The 19,825-nt window shown below is 33.4% G+C and overlaps 2 protein-coding genes across 8 annotated transcripts in view; both read right to left on the reverse strand.

Annotated features, from left to right (window-relative positions):
* The window catches only part of LOC129951235 (succinate dehydrogenase assembly factor 3, mitochondrial), a 451,002-nt gene that overhangs the window by 248,803 nt on the left and 182,374 nt on the right, over nucleotides 1-19,825 (reverse strand). The gene's annotated exons all lie outside the window — the stretch shown is intronic.
* Nucleotides 1-19,825, reverse strand: part of LOC129951227 (uncharacterized) — a 194,872-nt gene that overhangs the window by 48,205 nt on the left and 126,842 nt on the right. For all 7 annotated transcript variants that reach the window (XM_056063280.1, XM_056063279.1, XM_056063278.1 and 4 more), the window contains one exon: nucleotides 320-387. In XM_056063280.1, coding sequence (XP_055919255.1) covers nucleotides 320-387 — 68 coding nt within the window. The remainder of the gene's footprint in view (nucleotides 1-319; nucleotides 388-19,825) is intronic.

Here is a 19,825-nt window from a genome sequence, read left to right on the forward strand (position 1 = left end):
AAATTCTTTTGCTAACCTTCTCATTAAGTTAGATTTATTTAGAAAAATACAAACGTTAATATTTAATCAGCACAATTTACAAATATTCTTCGCTAAAAGTGTACACCGTTAATCATAAGCCATTAACAACGTAGACTTTCTTATTAAAAGTTTGGACACAAATCTTACGCGTTTTAAAGCTATTTACTAAAACTATTACTACAAATTATCCAAAGATTATATCAAAACACGTTGATGAAAAGCAACATGTCTCACACTCATGTCAAAACTCATTTACACCAAAGTTCTAGACTTAAAATCACACAAAACTGAAACTCACCTTGTTTTGACTTCCTTCGACTGCCACTCAGAGTGTTTGTCAAAGCTGATAAGAATCGCTGCGATTTCCTTAAAACGAAACAAAGAAAAAAAGATTTATTTAGATTTAGATAATATTTTGTCAACGTCAGTTTATGAAATATAAAATAAAAAAAGAATTAATTTAATTCAAAAATGAAAACTTGTATGAATGAATGGAAAAGTGCAATATATAGGAACAACTTTGAGGGTAACTCAAAAGTTGGCAGTGGGCACTCTTTCCTTAAAAAGAGCCATATCGTCATTGTCGTCATCAGGATTGCCAGATTGGACTATTTATTGGAAATTGGGCTATCTTTGACTTAAATAGCCCAAAAGCGTATTCATAATTAAGCTAAAAATAGCCCAAATTTAATGTTGTATTCTAAATAGCCCAAAATTGACCTTGAACGAGATTTGTATTCACATCATCTATTTTTATCAACACAAACTATTTCGTTTATTGAACAAGAGTTGTTATGGAAATTGGGCTATTTTGGGCTACTTTATCAGTTCTGAAAATAGACCACAAATACTTTTAAGTTTGACTATGAAGCTAGTTCAGGACTTGGAAACTTTGAGCTCTAAATCACCCAAATGTAATTTTAGTCTCCCAAGAGTTCAAATGTTATACTACTATTTTTTAGTTGAATGAAGCTAAAAGAGTTTTTATGCAAATTGGCATATTTTTAGGCTACTTAATCGATTGTGATTTAAGGCTACAAAAACTCTTTAATTCGAATACAAAGCTAGTTCAGGACTTGGCAATTTTGGGCTCTATATAGCATAAATGTTATTTTGGTCCCTAAATACCTCAAATGTAATGTTGGTCTCTAAATAGCTCAAATGTATTTTTGGGCTCGTAATAGCATAAATTTGACAATGGTCTATATTTTTATTTTTTTTTCATCTATTTTTATAAACAAAAATTGTTTCGTTTTTCTTATAAATAAATATATATTTTAGTTTGAGCTACAAGAGTTTTTATTTAAATCGGGCTATTTTTGGGCTTCTTTTCAGTTGTAAAATTAGACCACAAATAGTTTTAAAATCGACTATGAAGCCAGTTCTGGGCTTGGCAACTTTCAGATCTAAATCACCAAAATGTAATATTGGTCTCAAAATAGCTCTAATGTAATTTTGGGGTCTAAATAGCTCAAATTTGACCTTAGTCGATATTTTTTTTCACATCGTCCATTTTTATTCTCAAGCATTGTTCCGTTGGTTTTTTAAATATAAAAAAATTCGAACTAACGCTATTGCAATTAAGCTACTTTCTCTGCTCTCATTTTGGGCTACAAATACTTTTAAATTCAGCTGTAATGCTAGCTCAGAACTTGGCAACCCTGTGACTTCGTTTCGTTTTCGAGTGCAATTGTTATCACAAAACCATATTTTCATCACACACAGCCAGAAATAATATTCAAATTCACTTGAAAGTCTCCACCTACTTTCCTAAGGGTAGCGAAAGGAGTTAAAAGAGTTTGTGATGATGTTGATAGCAAGTAGAAAGACACATTGTAGGTTGGCTATGAGGTAAAAAACACACACGTTAAAAAGTCAAGTCCTTTTCTTTCTTTATTTGTATTTCTCCATTTCTCCTGGTTGACAAGTTGAATATTCCCTTATTTTATTTTTGTCTTGCTATTTTTTTTTTGTTTTTGTTTTGTATAGGGCTAACTTTTGCTGTGAAGCCTCAACTTTAACAATCTATATATAGAACTAACTATGAGAAAAAGAAGCACCACCAAACCAAGTATAGACGGAAGTAGGCGGAAATATCGTCTTCCTTTTGGCTTGCTGTCAGAGCTAAAGGAGACAGAGCGTGACACACAATTGAGCAATATTGTTGGCGTCACGTTTTATTTTATATTTGCATTTTTGTGTTCAGATTCAGCAGACAAATGACAACGCACGCATTCACAGCAAATATTATACTCTACCTTACCGACATAGCTAAGTCGCTATAATATTAAGTTGAGATTGGAGATTGTGTTGGATATTTTTTGAATCTTTTTTGATGGTCAGAAATGAAATGAAAGTTGAAAGACATTTAAGGGATGCTGTTTTTTTTAAATAAAAATGGACATTTTAATTTAATTTTTGAGTGTCAATCAAAGTTAAATAGGGTTTAAGTACCTCTGCGTGTCTAATTTGTGGGCAAGACATATTTTAAGGCATATATGTACATTTATTTAACAATTGAATCAAACACTTAAAGCTAAGAATATTCTTTAATTTTATTTAAATATCCTAAAATTTGGCACAGCTTACGAGTAGTTAACATTTGCATAAAAATACTTTGCAATTAATTTTTAACTAGGGTTTTCAAATTTAAACTTCTTAAACCAAACATTTTTTTTATTATTATTCTTTTGAATTTTGTGAATTTCTAATAAATATTTTGGAATTGCGAAAAAATTCTAGGTCTGGTTTTTAACGGTCAGTCTTTCTGCCAATACTGCTTTATTTTAGAGGTCCCAGGACTTTCTTGTAACACCTTTGAAATACGTCTGAATTAAATCAATTTTTTTTGAAAATAAATTGCTTATATTTGTTTAGACAGAAACTCTTTGGTTTAGAAGCAAATTCTCATCACTGATACCATTGCAGAACTATAGATTAAGTCTTTGAAAAAAATAAGTTGTTCAACTAAAATACCCGCTCTAACGATCTCAGTCATGTGCAGGCCTCACAAGCCGGCCATGGAAGAAAAATTTAAAGTGTGATGAAAGCGCAAGTAATAGCCTCGGATGAACGGACTGATAATGTTGACAACCCCCCCTCTCCAAACGAATAAACTGTGCTGTGATTTCTACTATGGGAAGTGTCTACTCGATGGGAGGAAGCGCTTATTTGGATGTTGTGTTGCTGCTAGAGAGAATCTAAGGCAAGGAGTTTTAAGAGTGACGACATTCCGCACTAAGGCCAAAAATTTAAGGAGCTCCTCGTCAAAATATATGAGCAATGTCTCAAAAACGACGTTAAAATTCTCCAGGGAGATTTAAACGCCAAAATTGGTAAAGAAGGCATCTTTGGTAGGTCAGTCGGAATACATAGCCTACACATCACATCTGGATACGGATTCAGGCTTATCGACTTCCTAGCCGAGTAAAACATGGCTCACCCAGACATCCACAAAGGTACTTGGCGATCCCCCGATGATCGAACATGCAGAACAATCGATTATGTTGCTATTGACGGAAGACACTCCTTAAGCATACTTGGCCTTCTTACGTACAGATCAGCCAATAAAGATTCCGACCACTTCCTAGTTGGTGCTAAACTGAACGTACGAATATTCATGGAAGATCTTGGGCGAACAACAACCACGAGGAGAAGATTCAACGTTGGAAGACGCCAACGGACGAGATGTGGCAGCTTTGCAAACAATCCATCAGGAATGCCAAGGAACTCCTGGTTTGACTACAAGCATACAGATTGTGGCAGCAAAGGAGGACACGATCTTTCTGCCAGCTCTACGTCGACAAGAGAAAGGATGAGACCCGCTTGCTCAAAAGAAAGAAAAAAGCCAATGAGCAGGGTGCAGTCGAGGATATCCAAGGATGTTTTAACGGGAAACAGGTGCGGAGATTTTATGGAAGAGTCAAACAGAAAACAAGGGGATTCACTGGCCGCCTTGAAGCCTGCAAAGATAAGGAGGGGCATACCGTAATCGAAACACTGTCAATGCTAAAAATCTGGAGAGATAATTTCAACCAGCAGTTTTATCGTGACGAAGTCAACGATTCCGCCAGCGAGCAGCCACGAAAGGAGCATGCAAAAGCTAGTTACTAAAATTTGGTCGGAAGAAAGCATGCCCGGCGAGTGGAACTTAAGCACCATCTATCCGATCCATAAAAAAAATGACCGCCTTCTCTGCGCCAACTACAGAGGCATTAGTCTTTTAAACATCGCATACAAGATCCTGTTAAGTGTATTATGTTTTTCGACAAGGCGCTGTCATGTAGCTGATTCAATATTGTTCTTGAAAGAGTGGTGCGCAACACCAACGCCAATACATGTGGCACCATCTTTCAAAAATCCACACAATATCTTGGATATGCAGATGACATCGATATTATTGGAAGAAATAAACGAGTAGTGACTTCTCTAATATCGAGTCTGAGACCAAGAAAATGGGTCTTGACATTAACGAAGATAAAATTAAGTATTTATTATCTTCAAATAGAGTCCATTAACACCGTAGAATTGGTCAAAACGTGACAATTGACATGTATAACTTCGAGGTGGTAAACGAATTTGTTTATCTGGGCACTGCTGTTCAATCTGCAAATGACATCAACGCGGAGATCAAACGTAGAATTACCCCTGCTAATCGCTGTTTCTTTGGCCTAAACAAGCAGTTGAGGAATAAGGCCTTAAATCGAAGGACCAAAGAGACACTGTACAAAACCTTAATCATCCCAGTCTTGCTGTATGGTGCAGAAGCATGGACCAGGCGGAGACAACAAGCTGGCGAAAGTTATTACTTGAGACCCAGGAGCACAATGCGCAATCTTCAAGTAAAGATGTTGCTCTGAATACTTTCACATCATCATCATACATCAGGCAGTTATAATATTCAAAATAAATCATCAAAAAGATTATAAAAAGAAGTGGACCCAAATGACTGCCTTGTGGAAGTCCAGACAACACATCTACAAGATTTATAACACATTCATCTATTTTAACAGCTTGTTTTCTGTCAGACAGGTATGAAACTAAATGCTGTAAAAATTAAGCGTTTAAAACTAAAAATATTTGCTTAAAAAACAAAAACTTTCATGCAATAAATTTATAAATTTGCCTTTAAAATAGATGGACAGATATTGTATTTCTTTCTTAAAATATTATTTGGTTTGCTATCGCCCAGTTCACACAGAGATTTGATATCAAAAATATATCTTTCTACTGAAAACGTTATTTTCACAACATTTTAATTACAAATTCAAAAAGAAAACATTTATATTTTGAAAAAAAATATGACAAAAACATTCATTTAAGTACAACACACATTTCAATAAGAAAAAGGTTGAATTTTAAAACACATAGGATAAGTAAAGTAACAAAAAAGTTACATTTAAATTAAACACTTATAAATAAACAGATAAGTAAATAATAAAAAAAATATATATATAAAATATAAATTAATAGCAAATAAATAATTAAACAAGCAAATTATTTAGCTACAAAATCTAAAAAACAAAAGTAGATACTAACTTATTGGTCAAAAAATAAATAACAAATAATAAATAATAAACAATAAGCAATAAATTAATAACCATAAATAGTAAGTAATAACAATAAGTAATTAAAAATAAATAAGTTCCATAAATATAAATAAGTAATAAATAACAAAAATAAATAAATACATTTTCAATTGTTTAATTGCACTACCAACGGGTTGTCAGAAATATCACAGTTCATTAAGAAATTATCAGTTAATTTTCGAATTCTTGTGCAAATCAATTTAATTATGAAGATCATTAGTTGAATGATGCCAGGGAAGATTAAGCATAATTTTTTTAAATTTTGTTTTGACACACTCGCAGTTTTTTAATATGAGGGATTGTGCAATTACCCCACACCTGACATCCATGCAACAACATTGCCTGAAACATAACCTTTTGTATAAGATCTTAATTTTATCACTTAAATGCGATTTTTTATTTATAAGCGGGTATAACATTTTAATTGCAATATAAACTTGTTTAATAATTGTACTAATATGTTGTTTAAAGATAAGCCACTTGTCAAGGTTTATCCCTAGATATTGCTAATTGGACTCCGACTCCCACTTTGTAGAAGCACCGTTGACTTCCAACTCATTAGTAGGAAGAAATAATCGCTTTCTTTTTATCGTGAAAAAGATTTATTTTATGATTGTGATAATATCTCATTAAAATATGAAATGCATTTTGAAGACTGGTCTCAACATTCCGACCAATCTCATGCGAAGAGAGTATGTAGGTGTCATCTGCATAAATCCCTGATTCACAATAAGGTAGCTGTGGAAAATCAGACGTGTACACATTACATAAGACAGGACCAGGAACTGAACCTTGAGGGACATCATACTGAATATTAACTAACACGGATTTGCATCTTCCTGATAAAAAACTTTGAATTGTTTTTATGAAAAAACTTGTAATCGCGAATACTTTCAATTTGTAAATAAGAACATTATGCCAAACAGAGTCAAAAGCTTTTTCAATATCTTATATCAATATCGAATATATTTGATAATGTTACAAATCCTAAGGACTTGATGTGAAGTACTGTGGTGGCTCCTAAATCCAAACTGTTGGTCAGGAAAAATATATTTTTCTTCAATTAATAAGTTGAGTTTTTTTTAATACTTTTTTGAACGCCATACAAACTACTAAGAAGACTGATTGGCCTATAGCTACTGGAATTCTCCCTGCCTTTACCGACTTTAAATATTAGTATGACCTTCGATATTTTCCAGGTCTCAAGAAAGTATTGATTCTTCAAACAGGTGTTGATCAGATACTTTCTTCCTGACTTGGGTACATTTTTGAGGTATACATTTTTTATATTATCAAGTCCATCGGTTTTCCTTACTCGCAGCTCTTTTATTATAGCTGTTTTTTTCATCTTGGGGTGTTTCTGTTATAGAAGATACAATTCTTTTAGATGCAGCGTCTACCAAACTTATAGTGTCTAAATCAATTAGCTGTTATGATACCTCATGGTTTTTCCTGAATTCTACAGCGAATATATAAACAATAATCACTTATGACTTTATTTGATTTCATACAAAATACTTCTATAATGTTCCCAAGAAAAGAACATTTCACATAAGATTTTTAAATGATTTTATTTTTAACTTCAATTTTAAGCATTTTCAAAAAGAATATTTTTTAAATTGATGTTTTTATGCAATGACTGATTTTCATTACTAAATTCACATAGAAATGAATTCAAAGCCTCATTATGAATATTAAAAATTGCCAAAAAAAGGTATTCTTGTTTCTTAAGAGATTTTGAACTTGAGAAATTATATGAAAGATACCCAACTCAATTATCTTATAACATCTAACATTAACTTAGAAAACAAAAATTGTATCTTTATGTTCGACAATCGTTATAAACCTGTTTGTATGTAATAAAGGTACACTGCAGTGTAGTTCCACCGCAGGTCAAAATTATAAAGAAATTGCTGAAGCGATTATTACATTAAACGCTTAAAATAAGATGAGGGCATTCCAAACTAAATAGAAATATAAAAAGTAAAATTGTTACATTTTTATCTTTAGAGTAATAACATTGCAAGTACCCGTGGCATGATGGTTAGTGCGTTGGATTGACATGCCAGAGGTCTTGGGTTCGATCCCTGCCTATGCCATCTATAGTCTTTTCACGGGTACTGCCTCTTGCCAGCAATTGACAAATTCTCCAAGAGTAACTCTTGTCATAAAAAAGTTCTTTCTCAAATTAGCCGTTTGGATTCGGCATATAAACTGTAGGTCCCCTCCATTGCTGACAACATTACTCGGACACAGGAATGGTTGAGAGTTGTAAGTCACTAGGCCCTAGTTCTCAACGGACTATTTCGCCACCCAATTTAATTTATATTAATAAGAGTATGTGCGATTGAATAGAAATAAAATAGCTCAACATTGTTTTTTTTTTTAACTTTTAACTGTTACGCCCAGTTATGCCACGCAAAGTTATATATTACCAGAAAGGCAATTTTATGTACTTTTTAATGCACGTTAACTTAGTTGCGATTACTTGCGAATTCACTTTTAATTTATTTTTGAGCCACCTAAAGTTTAATTTTATGAATTTCAGGGCATTTGACTAAAGTCTCATTTACAAGAATGTTTAATGGTTAAATGCTAATGGAACCGAAAAAATTAGGTCTCATGCAATAATAGATGTCATTTCCAAGTCCTTAGATAACATTCCAAATGTAGATTATAAAGTATTGGAAACTAGAATCGTATATGTTTGCAAAAAAACTTACGTATTTCTGAAAAAAAAAACTTCCTGAGAATGATGCCTTCTTGTTAAAAATTATTTAGAATGGCTCAATATAAAGGAAGTATGCATCATTTCTAAAAATAACAATTGTTTTCCATATTCAACTTTTGGGGGCGTCCTTCAACTTTTGCGGGGCAACCTTCAACTTCAGGGCAACCCATCAACAATTTTGCAGAGATCAGTAAAAAATCAAAACTAAGAAGATTGGCCACTTTATCGGAAGTGGATTCCTCTGCTATTGATTATTTATTAAATAATTCAAATACACCTATAAAAAGACCCAGTAACGAAGAAGTTCTTTCTCTTATAACTGAAAATAAATTATCAAAAAATCAGTATTTGCTATTGAGGGATATTTTTGATTTGTACATGTCATCTAAATTTTTGCCTTTGTATCAAAAAATAATTCAAACCAAAAAATTATGTTGTCCTGAAAATGAAAAAATTACAGAAGTATCTGCCGAAGTCGAACTGCAAAGTTTTCTTGACCATACAGCCAATCGTATACTGGAGTCGCAAGAAATTTGTTTGCAACATTTTTCATCTGATTTTTCTAATATGATTTTACTTGGAAAATAGGAGTTTGATGGCAGAGCTTTTAAGAATCAATTGTCCATGATGACAGTAGATTATTCCTAACATCCTTATTATTTTGCGGCTAATATGTGAAAAATCTAATCAAGTTTTCTAGAAAAATTCACGCCCTTCATTCACTCGTTATTGTAGACCTTTCTTTGTAAAAGAATCTTATATTAAAAACCAAATTTCGAATTTGAATCCATTTATTTTTGAAAAAGAGAACATTCAGGTTAGAATAACATATTTCTTACAACTCACTATGATAGATGCAAAAGCGTGTGTGCTATATATGTATGTGGTGCTTCACCAAAAGAAATGAATAACATTGAAAAATGTTTAGAGAAGCCAGTTAATAAATACCAATATGAATTCGGTCTTTCTCCACTTCACTTACGGATTCGTTTCTTTGAATTTTGCATTCATTGATCGTACATGTTATTACATATCAGAAAATGGCAAGTGAGTGAAAAAAACACATTCAGGATACGTTTCGGCAGAAACTGGGACTTATTTTCAATAGACTCACGGTCTTCTAAGTGGAAGAAGTGGAACATCTAATGATGGAAACACGGCACGCAAATACTTCAATAGCTGCTGAAATTACAGGAATCGATAAAAACATTCTTGAGGGATGTCACACAATACTGATCACCTTATCTTCTGGATTCTGGAAACAGCCAGAATCATTACTCAACAATATGGATGGTACAATCTACTTCAGTTAGTATTGATTTATGGATCAGATATAATAAATCATGCTCTTTTACCAGTAGGACAACTATCTAAAGAGGCTAAAAATAAAAACTTCAAACTGTTTCGTCGAGATCATACTAGAAAAATGTCAAGAAAAGTTTGCAACACAAATCTTCTTCATCAGCTTCTTTTGAATTCCGATCTTTTTGTTACAAGTTGGCGGAAATTACCAGAAAAAAAAAATATGCTTTTTCAGACCAAGTTATTTCTTTGCTTAAGATTTAAGACTTCTATCCTGTTTATGAAATCTTCCTAACTTAAAAATTAAAATATTAAATATAAAAAAAATTACTTTTTTTATTATTATGTAAACAAGAAACATGTCGAGTTGAAGCTAATTTAGGAAAAAAAAAATAAATTTAACTTAATACTGGTACTTAGAGTTGTTTTTGCGTTTTATTAACACGTAAGTGAATACTTCATGACATTCATGTACAAAATAACTCATGCATCCTATAACATGTTCATTGAACACATAATAAAGAAACAAATTATATTTAAATAAAACTATATTAAACCGATCTTGAACAATTTACCGAACGTATCTCATGGTGAGATAGTTTAAAACTGATTGCAGATTCGATGGCCGTCTTTGTTGGGAGTAGAACCACAGTGCTCTGTGGCGTATACACACTTTTGTTTTGATTATATTTCATTTAGTTTGAAAAAACCATTTTCCGACCAAAAATTGTGGTCTAATTATTGAAATTAGCTACAAAAGCACCTTAAGGTTATTTTCCTTTTTTCACATCTTAAATAGCAGAATCAGCATGTTAATTTTATGCCATTGCCTTTTTTTGAAAATTCATCTTCCTTACGATAAACATCAACAATCCAAAACCGTGTTCAGTTAAATGGCACCCACAATCCTAAACTCATTTCTTCTTCCTTTACTCGTAAATGTGCAACCAAGTGTGGTGTGATGATGCAGATCCACAGCCAAGTCAACATTCCTCGAAGGCGGTTCTCTCTATCATCGTCATCGTAGTCGTTGTTGTCGTCTTTCGTCGTTCATCGTTGGTCTTATAGGAAGTATCCAACTAAGTAAACTTAACGTCCTATCCAACTATGCAACTTTCTTTCATACAGGAACATTCAGAGAGGTTTGAGGTTGTGAGTCGAAAAAAGGGAACTTAAAAAAAACCTGCTGTTTAGTTTATTCGATTAGGGCAAAAATTGGTTCGCAATTTTTTGTTTCGAAAAAATATTTCAAGTCAACTTCCTCCCTCTGCTTTGCTTTTATTATTCCATTCAATTCTGCCACAAAGCAAACTCACTGCCAATTGGAAAAGGAAGACGTTTATGTGGCATCCACATGGTGTAGCAACATATGTAGATGCAGCATCTTCACTTCTCATTGTGAGGTTCTTTTTTGTTTGAGTGGACGGAAGACACAGTCGTCGTCGTCGTCAAGGAAGACCAAGAAAGGCCAAACAAGGGAAACGTGAATATTTTAACTTTTTTTTTGATTTGAATTTTGGTTTTTGTTGTTGTTTTTGTATTTTTTTCGAATATGTGAAGCGGGATAAAAATTGGAAGACTGCCTACCTTTGGAGCATTTATTATGCTAATTCAATAACGGGCAACTATCTGTGGCGCTTAAGAGGTTAAGTTCGCAAAAGAATATGAAACATTTTTGTGTGTCTTGAACCGGAGGGCAGTATCTCTTCTCTTCTTCTTTTAAGTTTTTGTATTTTGAGTCAGCCTTTTTTCGTAAATTATAATTTATTATCGTTATTATTTTTTGAAAGATGTCCAAAAGTGGTTGATGTTGGCGAGGCAATTGTGGACCTCTCTACCTTTTTTTTATAAGAAGGGAAAAGATAAAGCATCTTCAAATTAGTATTGGATTTTATATCTTGACACAATGGCAAATATTTGGACAGAGGTTTTAAATGAGGTTTTATAAATTAATACATGCTTGTATTTTTATATATTCGTATAGAATTTTTTTAAGAAATACAAAATACAAAAGACAGAAGTGATTCAAGGTGAATTCGAATGAAACTTGCATCAGGATATAAAAAAAAAGTTTTTATTTAGGGCAGACAAGACTTAAATTCAAATCTTTTTCGGTATCATTTTTAAAATTGTTATGAAAAGAAAATAATTTTAATTGGAGAAATATGCACGTCGTTAAAAAATATGATTTTTTCAACTAGTTTTTTGGGGCACTTATTTAATTCATAGTCGAGTTGAATAAGAGATTCAGCTCTGAATGAAGGAGAGAAGACTTCAAACTCGTGTAAAGCTTTCTTTTGGGATTTTTTACATTGTTTTAAAAGTCTTCTAAGATTCTTGGTTATGAATGAAGGCCAAGTGTCATGAAAATCTGTGTTTTTGGGGATAACTTCTATAAGTTCTATTAATGATCAAAATTGAAGATCATATGATTCTGACAATGTTGGGCTGACATATTGTATTATACACACAACCGTTTAAGAGACAAATTGATTGCATCAGGGTTTTAAAGTCTCTTTAAAAATGTTACAACACAATCAAAAACAATAAACGATGTATTTAAGGCTAAGATAAGGCATAACATAGCTCTTAACAATAAACTGTATCATGATTTTACAAAATAAAAATGTTTGTCTTTAACAGTTCAAATTATTTTAGTATTTTTTTGGAAATTCTCATTACTCATTTGGCGCTTTATAAAGTTCTGAAATACTTACAATTCAATTCTTTCATTGGTTTGACAAATACGGTTTGTAGTTAATTTGTAAAAGGCGTTTTCTGACTTTTTATTATATTTTTAGAGCATACGTTTTTCAAAAACTTGATGATAACTTGTTCAGATGACGAATTCGTTATAGAGCAAAAAAGTACCCTAATATATCTTTGCATTTCTTTGTTAACCGTTTAAGCGTAAATGGTTCAGCGTTTTTTTGAAGTTTCTGTAGTACAAATTAGAACTTATAAAATATTATGATTTTTTAAAAATTAAATAGGATACAGAAACATTAATTTAATTAAATAAGATAAGAAACAATGAAGATAGGGATTACATTTTTCGGAAACCATCACGAGTTTTATTGAAAAAAGCTGATTCATGAATTTCCATAGCCTCAGAAACCTAATCTAAGTTTGAATTTTAAAAAGTTTCATTTTATAAATATTGCATAATGGAGTGATTTTTAGTAATTTTAAAGTTTGTTGGCATTAAAAACAGATTCGCAGAGATTTCGGGATTTTTAGAACATCGTTTATATCCAATGTTATTCAAATTTTTTGAGGGAAACGAGTTTTTCTTGTGTTTTTAATTGAAATTATAAACAAGCTTTTTGAAGAGCCTTGAAGTCAAATTCGATTTGTTTGACAGTTTTAAAAGCAAACAAAATAAAACATCAATTTTTTGGACAAGAATAATTATTATAAAAATGGACACAGTTGGAATTTGGTTAAATTTACAAGGAAATGAAAAACGGTTCCTCGTTTATTCGAAAATTCATAAAAATATAGTTGGCACTACTAGAACTATTCGATGCTCGTTGGTTCGAAAGTAGTCAAAGAGATCCATCGTACCAATTTTTCGAATTTCGGGTTTTGAAAGAGTAATCACAAAATAGGACCTAAAACTGAATTTTACAAAGTAAAATCTTTGTGTTTTAAAAGGTTTTAAATCATTTTATTATCAAACTTAGTTTTCGGAACTTCTCATTTATTATGAGCTTTGAATTGACTCAATACGAAGTTGTTTTGAGAAACATTTTGGGGTGCCTGCGGCATGGCAGATCGAGTAGTTGGTGATTGCCTAAAACTTGGTTTAGGCCATCAATCCAACTTTCTTGCCATGTCGAAGTTCTTGGTTTACCAAGAAGCGAAGTGCGATGGTTGGGAACGGGCAAATACAATTCACCGACAGTCGACAAGTAACACTATACTGCTCTATTCTGGTCACGATCCTGGAAACGCTCGAGAAGCTGGAGTTGGGTTACTCTTTACAAAAACGGCAACCAGGAGCCTTTTTTTGGTAGGAGTCCCTTGGGGAAAGGCTTACCAAAGCTAGGTTTCAGAGTAGGGTACTACCCGTCACCATTATACAGTGTTACGCACCGAAGGAGCTCGCATCTGATGAAGAGAAAGAATGCTTTTATAGTCTATTAGGATCCGCCTACAACAACACTCCCCGCGGAGATATTATTTTGGTTATGGAAGACATCAATGCTTAGGTTGGCAGTAACAACAATGGGCTAAGGCATGTGATGGGTGTTCACAAAGTCGGCAATTGCAATGATAATGGTAAGAGGTTCATTGACTTCTACAACGCCAATAGCCTTGTAATTGGTGGCACTATGTTTGAACACAAACTCTGTCATAACATTAGCTGGGTGTCGACGGACAGGCAAGCGTCTTCCAACTAAATTGAATACTTTGAGATTAGTCGATGCTTTAGGAGCAGTCTCTTAGATGTACGAAACAGAAGAGGCGCCGATACGGGTCTTCCTCGTGACCATCACTTAATGATAGACCTTAGATTGCGTACAGCTACGGTTCGAAGATCCAGCGGAATAACACGAGCCTCCAAATTCAACATCGCCGCTCCTTTGGATCCCACGACTCATCAACAATTTAGGGACCACCTGTCACACGAAATGAGAACAATCAGGAGCACAGCATATAACGACATCGAACACCATTGGAATGCTGTGAAAAATGTTTGTATTTCAGGTGCTGACAGAATAGTTGGTCGGAAAAAAAGAAAACAACAACAATTGGCTTTCAGAAGAAGGGCTCAAATAACTGGAAGAAAGAAACAAGGTGAAATCCTCGTATTGCATGAAAAAGAGAGAGGTTCACCACAGTGTGCGCTGCGACAGGCGTAACTACATCAACGTAGTGGCGCAAGAAGCAGAAGATGCTGCAAACAGGTGCTACAGCAGGACCGTTTACAGAATAACCAAAGAGCTGACTGGTGCACACAGCTCAAAGCAACACCTGTAGATGTGAAGTAGATGGTTCTATGATAAGCTCGGTGGATGAGCAAGTCCGAAGGTGGAAAGAACATTTTTCCTCGGTTTTAAACCGAGTGCTTGCAAACAACGTGCAACCGATACCTTCTGAAGCGCTTTAAGAAACTAATCCCCAAATCTGCACCACACCTTCCAGTAAAGATGAGATCGTTGCCGCAATTAAAAGACTTAAGAACATCAAAGTGGTAGGACTTGATGGAGTTTCCGCAGAGCTTTTACAAGCAGCGCCAACTTCATCAAGCGAACTGCTTATAAAAAAAGCCTGGACCACCGAAAGCTTCCTCCATGAGTGGAAGAAGGAAATTATCAGCAAGCTACCAAAAAAGCAGATTTTGCAAAATACGAAAACTGGAGAGGAATTTTCGTTCTACCTGCCGTTGCCAAAATAGTAGCAAAAGTCATACCGGAACGTATCAGAGAACACCTTGGGGTCACACTCGATGCCGAACAAGCAGGTTTAAGAGCTTGATCCACCTGTATTGATCATATCAAAATCCTGCGGATCATTATTGCACAGTGCGTTGAATATCGATCACCACTACACCTGCTGTTTATCGACTTCAAGAAGGCTTTTGATAGCGTTAACAGGGAGTATCTTTCACGTCGCAACGGAGTTATATTAAGACATTCATTTTTTGCGTGCAACTCGTTACGAGGCTGAAGAGTGTTTTAAGGTACTTTCTATCACGGTAAAAATCTTAATCACAGATTATTTGAGCAAATTCCCCAACAATAAATATAAATTCGATTTTTTTTAGAATAAATAAATAGAATATCATTAGGTTCTGAATGCTTTTGGACTTATCATCGTTATCTATCATTAGGCGTTAAGTAAGTGATATTAACGCTCGAAACTTTGCTGAAAGCTGAAACACTATTGAAAATAGGAGATTTTGAGGGTTATGTTACACTAACGGAAGATTTTTGTAATTTATTTCATAGTAATTCCGAATATTGCAAGTGTTTACCCTGATTTACAAAATAACGTCTATAACAATCAATTTCTCTGTCAAATAGAAATTTAAGCAACAAGAATCGATGTTGTTTTGAAAATAAAATTAAACATATTTGATGATATCATGAACTCAGAACAGATCACTTCATACCCAGAAGAATTTCTTAACTCACTTGAGCTGTTCGGTGTTCTCTTATTTAAATATTAATATATTTAAATAAGGCGTATCAATAATGCTTATGCGATGAACTTGATTTTCTTACGATACAACACATTATTAGTGCTAAAATCTTAAATCCGAGCGTTGGAAAGGGTGAAAATATAACTTTTCTTCCAATACCAATAATTCCTACAAATCAACCATTTTAATTCAAAAGACTTTAATTCCTTACTAAAGATAGTTTCGCTATTGACAATTAATAAGGGGACAGTTCAAACACTGAAAGTAGAGCAGATGAACTTAGAAAAGCCGTAATACATAACTTTTACAATAAAAAGCGTTTTTTTCTGTTTCTTTTGATTGTGGAAAACTTAACTCATATATACTTGCAGCTGAAATGACTCTATGTGATATTTTAAGTTTCTTAAGCCCCGCGGAAAATGCTTCGGGTAACAACTAGTTTTTAATAAAGTCAAATAATTTATCGCTCAAAGTAGATTATCAAATTTTCCTCTTTAATGTGTACTCAAGGACAAGCTATCAAAGGAACAAATTGCTAAAAATCCTCTCAAATATCTATTCTAGGTCATAAAGTTTTCTTTTGATTGCATCATATTTTAAGTAAGTGTATCCCATACAAACTTCTCACGTAATCTCATTTTCATTAAAAGAATGGGGATATCTTTCTACCTTCATATCCATCAATCACAACAGCCTTCAAGTCTTATTTATCCTTTTTGAAACCAAATAGTATAGGAAAACGTACCTTAACTATCAACTATATACAGAAACTACTGCAGAACATTTGTCTATTAAAGTGTTTCCCTCACGATATGGTACACTTTCATCTCGAAGTATGTATAAAAATGTCCTCAAGCCTTCCTCCGGTTCAAAAAATGATGATTTGAAGTCAAAATAAATAAAAACAAAATCAGTTGAGAAAAAATAACGAACTCGAACCTATGTCACGCTCTCTTCCTTCTTGCATACCCAAAATACAACACCTCTGCCTCTTCCACTATCAACTTTCCGATTCCCACAAAATATCACGGAATTCAAAAAACAACAACCCACAGAAATAAACCAAAGAAACCGCACGAATTTATTTCGCAAACAAATCATTTATTTAAAGGGCTCGCTCATAAAAATGTACATAAATATTTTGGTTTCCCTTTCATGACGGTCTAGCGAAGTGGTGGCGGCACCGATGGAGATGGAAAATGACACGACACGGTGGCTCGTCCGGGTCGTGGCAGCATCACCAGCACCACGGAGTAAGGACCATCAAGGTTTTTTCCCTCCAAATAATTCGAAACCAAAACCAAAAGCAAATCAAACCAAACCACCGACCGACCATCAGAATCAGCATCAACATCAGGAGCAGAGATTCATATTCCAAAAAGGAATTTCGTACCCGATTCTAAGGCCGAGACTGAGGCTGAGGCTCTGATGGTATACAAAAGTCTTCCTAGATTTGGCGGCCTGTTCGATTCGATTGCATTTATTATGCTCTAAGAACATTAGGAGTTTGAAATTTTTGCTGATTTCTTGTAACATGTCTCAACAATATTTGATTCAACTGTTTGTGAAATTTTATGAGAGTTCTTTATTTTTGTTTTCTTTTTTTTTTGAAAAAGATGTCCTGGTGGTTGTCCTTCGAGTGGTACAGATATTTTTGTTTTTCAGCAACTTGAAGTACATCTGCTTCTTTACCCGTTCGGCTTAATTTATTCGTTTCGGCACTAAATTATTTATTTGAAGACAAATCAAAATTTTTGAAACGAAAGCAAAAACACCCAAATAAAGTATGAAATCGAAATGAGAAATATGTAAATCTTAAATTTTTCTTCCTTACGCGCGAAATTGATGTGCCTATTTATTTAATATTGGATTTTTTGAAAAAGAAAGAATATGTAATTTGTTGTTTTTTGGGAAATGAAGATGAAGACCCATCTGATATTGATGTAAGTGTTTACACCACAAGGAAGAGAATACAAGTCTTACAAGAATTGCAAACTCATATATCAGTGAAAAAGGTCTTCAGCGGAAATATATTGTTTAAATGAGGGTCTTTATTTAATTTTCAATATTTTTCTAATATTTCATTAAGCAATGAGATGATGAAGAATGAAGTATAGACAAATAAAATAAATCAAAAATAAAAACCAGGAAAATAGGAATTGCTCGCGTTTTGAAGTCCAATAAAGTTTTCACTTGATTCAAAATTTTATGTTAACCTCAAGAAAAAAATATATACATAGGTCCTCACTTCTACAGAACAAATTGAATAATTTTGAAACTAAAACACTTTGTAACGTGAATCTGAGGTTTGCTCTAGCGGCAGTTATGCGAAACATGAACATTTTTAAAGTTTAAACGTCTAACTTGAAAGTCGCTGGGTTTATCAGAAAAATTTCATACACAAAATAGAGCTGATGAATTTGACTAAAAAACAGATTATATATACATTTTCTGTATATTTGATGGTTATGAAGATATTTGTAAGTTTTCAATTTCTTAAACTAGGTCTTTTACGCAATACAATAATATTTTCGCAAATCATTTAAAAAAATGTTGCTTAAAATGTTTCCGAAATGTTTAAAAAACATTTCAGAAATGTTTCTGTGTTTCTGAAACAATTGTTAAGGCTTCTGAAATGTTTTTAAACGTTCATAATTGCTTAAAAATTGTTTTGTTGGCCTTGACGCACCTTTAGAATCTCAATTTAAAAACTATTCATGTTAAGACGGAAACGCAAAAATAAAGTACAAGTTGTTAAATTTGTTTCTTACTTCTTTTAATGGTAATGGGCATGCTCTATAATAAAATCAAACCTTCTTCAAAACATGTTCATCAAAACATAACTTAAGAGATGTCTTGAAAATGTTAAGAGATATCTAGTGATGTCTTTGAATTTTTAGGGAGGTCTTAAAATAAAAAGAAAGGTTTCCTTAAATTTCAATGCAGGTCCCCAAGTTTTAAAAGAGAGGCCTTGCAATTTCTAGGGATGTCTTGAAATATCAACGTAGGTTTTGAAAATTTGAAGGATAGTTTTTTTTATGTAAGTGATGGGTACATCAAAAAATATTTCACCCCAAGCGTGATGGTTAGTGCGTTGGACTGTCATGCAAGAGGTCTTGGGTTCGATCCCTGCCTGTGCCACCTTACTTTTTTCACTAGTACTGCCTCTTTCAAGCAATTAACAAATCTTCCAAGAGTAATTCTTGTCATGAAAAGTGCCTTTTCAAATTAGCCGTTCGGATTCGGCATATAAACTGTAGGTTCCCTCTATCCCTGCAATTACTCGCACACAGGAATGGTTGAGAGTCGAGAGTCACTAGGCCCTGGTTCTTCATGGACTATTGCGACACCTAATTTATTTATTTATTTAGTCTTGAAATTTTAAGAGATATCTTGAGCTTTTGCATTTTAAGAGAGGTCTTGAAATAATAAGAAAGAACTTGAAATTTCAATGCTCAAGCTTCTAGAGAGGCCTTGTAATTTTTTAGAGATGTCTTGGATTTTGTAATTTTAAAGAAAGTCTTAAAATTTCTAGGAAAATTTTAAAATATCAGGCTGTGTTCTGCAATTTTTAGAGATGCCTTGGAATTTGTAGGTTGGTTTTGAATTATTAGGGTGGGTTTAAAATACCAATTGCGGATTTGTGCTATGAAAGGAGATCCTAAAATTCAAGGAAGGTCGATATTTATCATTGTCATCCTAGAGGAGAAACTGATTCTTTTCCCGAATGCTTCATGGACCGCCTCCACCCAACACTAGTCTGTTGTCTGTCCTAAAATTTGACATTGGCTCGAAAGACTACACAGTGTCTTATATTTAAATTAATACAATAATTTCGAGACAGGAACGTAACCGATTAAAAAAAATCAGGGCAGGTCTGGAAGTTTCTACAAAAAGTCTTCCCATTTCTAAAGATGTCGTTAAATATCGGGGTCTGGATATTCCAAAGCAGATCTTGTAACATTAAGGGGAGCTTTCAAACATCAAGGGAGGAGTTCAAGTATCAAATTTCCGGGCAAGTCTCAACATTTC

Source organism: Eupeodes corollae, chromosome 3, assembly GCF_945859685.1.
Source record: "Eupeodes corollae chromosome 3, idEupCoro1.1, whole genome shotgun sequence".
NCBI lineage: Eukaryota > Metazoa > Arthropoda > Insecta > Diptera > Syrphidae > Eupeodes > Eupeodes corollae.